At 32.7% G+C, this 5,002-nt stretch overlaps 1 protein-coding gene across 2 annotated transcripts in view; it reads left to right on the top strand.

Moving 5' to 3' along the window:
* LOC106474164 (CD82 antigen-like) overlaps nt 1–3,717 on the top strand; it is a 34,549-nt gene extending 30,832 nt beyond the window's left edge. For both annotated transcript variants that reach the window (XM_022402534.1, XM_013934856.2), the window contains one exon: nt 2,155–3,717. In XM_022402534.1, the coding sequence (XP_022258242.1) occupies nt 2,155–2,262 (108 nt within the window). In that variant the 3' untranslated portion in view covers nt 2,263–3,717. The remainder of the gene's footprint in view (nt 1–2,154) is intronic.
* The last annotated feature ends 1,285 nt before the right edge of the window (nt 3,718–5,002 follow it).

Here is a 5,002-nt window from a genome sequence, read left to right as displayed (position 1 = left end):
TATACATAGCAAGTTCTTAAAGCTTATACAAAACATTTAGTGAGGTAATAATGAATACTGTAATAATGTGTTCTGTTATAAATACATTGTGTGAAAGTTAGGATTTTTGCGTTATTTATCTTGGCATCCAACCACACATTTTTTTTTTAGTTTTATAACCTGGACAAAGAACGGGTAGTCAGCTTGTTTATATATATATATATATTCTATAATAACGTCCTACTTCGAACCCAGGTCACGTTTCGGACCTAGCCAACATAGAAAGGTTTTTCTTTAATTTTATTTTCCATACAAAAGTCCTACTTTGGATCCATACAGTTAAGATTTTTTTTTATTTATATATATATATTCTCCATACTAAGGTCGTATTTCATACCTTGTCAGTTAAGATAGCTTTTATTTATATCTTCCACAGGCCCTACTTCGAACCTAGCCAACATATAAAGGTTTTATTTAATTACATTTTTCATTTAAAGGTCATGTTTCTGACCCAAACAGCACAGAAAGGTTTATTTATTTGTATCTTCTACACTAAGGTCCTACATCTGACCCAACCAGCTAAGAAAGGCTTTATTTTGTTAATATTTTCCATACCAAAGTTCTACCTCTGACCAAAGCAGCTAAGAAAGGTTTTATTTTGTTTATATTTCCCATACCAAAGTTCTACCTCTGACCAAAGCAGCTAAGAAATGTTTTATTTTGTTTATATTTTCCATACCAAAGTTCTACCTCTGACCAAAGCAGCTAAGAAAGGTTTTATTTGTTGATATTTTCCATACCAAAGTTCTACCTCTGACCAAAGCAGCTAAGAAATGTTTTATTTTGTTTATATTTTCCATACCAAAGTTCTACCTCTGACCAAAGCAGCTAAGAAATGTTTTATTTTGTCTATATTTCCCATACCAAAGTTCTACCTCTGACCAAAGCAGCTAAGAAATGTTTTATTTTGTTTATATTTCCCATATCAAAGTTCTACCTCTGACCCAACCAGCTAAGAAAGGTTTTCTTTACTGATATTTTCCATGTTAAGTCCGTACTTCGGACTCAGCTAGCTAAGAAATATTTTACTTATTTAAATTTTCCATACAATGGTCCTACTTCGGACCCAGCCAGCTTATAAAAGCTTTATTTATCTATATTTTTCATACCAAAGCCCTACGTCGGATCCAGACAGCTAAAGATTAGTTTTTACTTATTTACATTTCCCCCTAAGATCCTGCGTAGGATCCAGACAGCTAAAGATTAGTTTTACTTATTTACATTTCCCCCCTAAGATCCTGCGTAGGATCCAGCCAGCTAAAGATTAGTTTTTACTTATTTACATTTCCCCCTAAGATCCTGCGTAGGATCCAGCCTAGCTAAAGATTAGTTTTTACTTATTTACACTTCCCCTCTAAGATCCTGCGTAGGATCCAGCCAGCTAAAGATTAGTTTTTACTTATTTACATTTCCCCCTAAGATCCTGCGTAGGATCCAGCCAACTAATGAGGTTTTACGTTGATATTTTCTTTCTCTCATGATCGTAATTTGGGATCCCGCTACCTGAGAGGAGTTCCAGCTAACTGGAAGCGATTTTAACTTAATATTCGACTACTTGAATTATTTTCGGTCCAATCAGAACATAACATTAATCTCAGGAGCCAGCTGGCTAAGAGCAACTTCAATAAGTTGAAACCTCAAATCAAAATCACTCCACTTTTTAATTTTCCTTAAATCTATAACAGTCAATCTATCAATAGTCGTGAATGGTAAAAATTAATTTTTAGGGAAATTCTACATTAGTGCGCTTGAATATATAAAAGTGTTGAAAAATGTGTTTGTTTTTAATGTTATGATTAATCCTGATGACTTTAAATAAATCCCTATACCAAAGTCAACGACATTTTTCCTTCTCTCAGTTTACAATTCTTAAGGCCCTCTCATATTCATTCAAAAGGTTAAAAATATATTTTCGTTAATGTTGCAAGGCTGTTATGATAGTTTTGACACCGAAAGTTTTTTGTCTATTTCTGAATCAAGCTTACTTCTACTCAGTATTAAGTTATGTTCTTAATTCAATAATATAGTAAAGCTCTGTGCCATCATGCAGTTAATAATTATTACTTCAGGACTGTGCCACCATGCAGTTAATAACCATTCTGACATTTTTTATAGGTAGTAAATGTCCTTGTTGCTGTCTTGCTCATCAACCAAAATAAACGTTCTCGAAGGAGCTCGTCGACGCAGTCCCTACGTGAATCAATGCACCAATCGCGTATCTAGAGGGGTTGATCTTCAAGCAGAAAAAAAAAAGACATTTTCTTACAGCTAGTGAAATTCTAGAAATAATAAGCCTTATATCCACTGAAAAGGAAATATCAAAAGTCATTTAGTCAAGAAAGTAGATATAGTTTGTTCTTACAAGAAGCCTTTTTTTTTTCTTCCTTATCCTCTCTAAGAGGAATACTGTATAACTTCACGGTATATAGAGATTTTACTCGTATTAAGTTAATATTAAGAAATTATTTAGCATAATTACTAAAGAACACGTGAGACAGTGTCAGAACCCATTTTTGGAATATGTTTATTTTTTTTTCATAAAAATGAAAAAAATACTTGATTTAGCAAATACTCGAAGTAACGTTTGTGTGTTTAGGATTTTTCCTACAAATACTTGTGTCATTTGAAAACCTGTTCAGAGCTTTTTCTGATATTTTAAACTATATGTGTGTTTTATATAATTATCGTTTCTACACACGTCTAATTATTGGATGATGTAAAACTTAACAGATACTAGTTTTACTTTCATAAAAAGCACATCTAGTCTGAAAGTTATCTAAGTTTTTGAGGTTTTTCTCTTTTCATCAAGTTACCAAAAATGAAGACTGGAAACTTACGGATAACACGTTTATCATTCTTCTTTTCTCGCTGACGTCACTTCCGACAGATAGCGCATAGTTACCACTTAGCGACCAATATGGTGGGTAAAAAACCAGCTTGTCAGTGTTGTAGCTATCAGTGTTCATTTAAGATGTGTACGTGCTTGTTATGTGCCTGTGTCTGGCAATACTCAAAATAAATTGTGGCAAATTATAAACAAAGTAGGTTTCGAATAAAAAAATTAATAAATTGTTAGATAAAGACTAGGAGAGGTACACTATAAATTTATAATAACAATAATACGGGAGTAACTGTGAGGCCTATACCATTATTGAAGGCCCGGTGTTGATAATTTTGGGGTGTAAAATAAAATATAGGCTTCTAAATAACAAAGACTTATTTAATGTCATAGCTACAATGAGCTGTCAGACATGGGTCCAGCCTAAACTTCTACACATAAATGTAGGCGAAGCGCAGATAGCCCTCGTGTAGCTTTGCGCGAAATTCAAAAACAAAAAAAAAAACAAAATGTAGGCGAATATATCCTACTTGGTTGACTGTTTCCCATAGATTGCAACTCTGATATCTATGGTTTGTACGTAACTCTGATATCTATGGTTTGTACATAACCCTGATATCTATGGTTTGTACGTAACTCTGATATCTATGGTTTGTACATACCTCTGATATCTATGGTTTGTACATAACTCTGATATCTATGGTTTGTACGTAACTCTGATATCTATGGTTTGTACATAACTCTGATATCTATGGTTTGTACGTAACCCTGATATCTATGGTTTGTACGTAACTCTGATATCTATGGTTTGTACGTAACCCTGATATCTATGGTTTGTACGTAACAGTTACGTACAAACCATAGATATCAGACTGATATCTATGGTTTGTACATAACCCTGATATCTATGGTTTGTACGTACCTCTGATATAAATTGTTTGTACGTACCTCTGATAAATATTGTATGTACGTACCTCTGATTTACATTGTTAGTACGTACATCTGATTTAGGTGGTTTGTACGTACCTCTGGTCTAGCAGGCCTGTATGTACTTCTGACTTACATGTTTAAAATAGCTTCTCTATAACTGGACCACATTTGAAGACGTAACTCCGACATAATCTTAGGTTTTCAAACGAATTAATATTAAAAGATGTCTGAAAAAATAAAAGTATGTGACTTTCCTTTGCGCAGTTGTAAGAGTTTATAGTGTTCAAGGTTCCTCTTTAGTAGCGGTATTAAGAATTATATCAAATACGTTTGTGAATTGTATCTTCTTCGAATTATATCATGTAATATTTGGTTTGTTTGTTGTTATTTTTTCCCTCGTACTGCTATTCGTATTAAAGAACGTTTGCTTTATATTGATACGGTAATATTGAAATCTATACATATAAGTTGAGTTTTACACGTAGAGTTCAGCGTTGTTTTTCTTTGATAAAAAAAAACTTCGAATGTTGAACTGATCTTATGAAATACTTACAGAATAAAAGTATTTAAACATTACTCCATCTGATACAACGATAGTTTGAACTTACTTGTATTATACAAGAAGGCGTTCGGTCATCAAGGCTAACGTTAGCTATTGGCCAAACACTGTGAATAAATTTGGCAGCATGCCAAGGAAGATGGTTTCCCGATCTTTTTAACCATCCATTGTTGTGTGTGTGACTACTGTGGCTCCCTCTAATGTAATTTAAAATGAGCAGAAGAAATGCACTAGATTGATAATGCGAATATTGACCATTTTACTTCTTATTTCTTGTCACCAGTGGTCAACATTCTTTTCGTAACATTTCATTAGATAAAGAGAATTTTTTACAAGAAGAAAAATGTGAAAATAAAATAATTTTATATGTGTATAATTATAAAAAGTATCCTGTGTGTACGTCAATGTGATGTTTGCAATAAACATATTGATATTAGTTGTATGTATTATAACCACAGTAATTGTAACTAAGCTTGGCTTATTTATTTAAAAATAAATACAGCGAGGAATCCAATGTTCTTAAATCGAGGTTAAAAACCGAAGAACTATGAGAAATAGAATAATGTTCTCCTTAATAAGACGATTTTACAAAACTTCACAGATTTAAGAGCTTTTGAGGAATTTTATTAGTTAAG

This window comes from Limulus polyphemus, unplaced genomic scaffold, assembly GCF_000517525.1.
Source record: "Limulus polyphemus unplaced genomic scaffold, Limulus_polyphemus-2.1.2 Scaffold6892, whole genome shotgun sequence".
Taxonomy (NCBI): domain Eukaryota; kingdom Metazoa; phylum Arthropoda; class Merostomata; order Xiphosura; family Limulidae; genus Limulus; species Limulus polyphemus.
The sequence above is the reverse complement of the archived record's forward strand: the minus strand, read 5'-3'. Positions and strand labels throughout refer to the sequence as shown.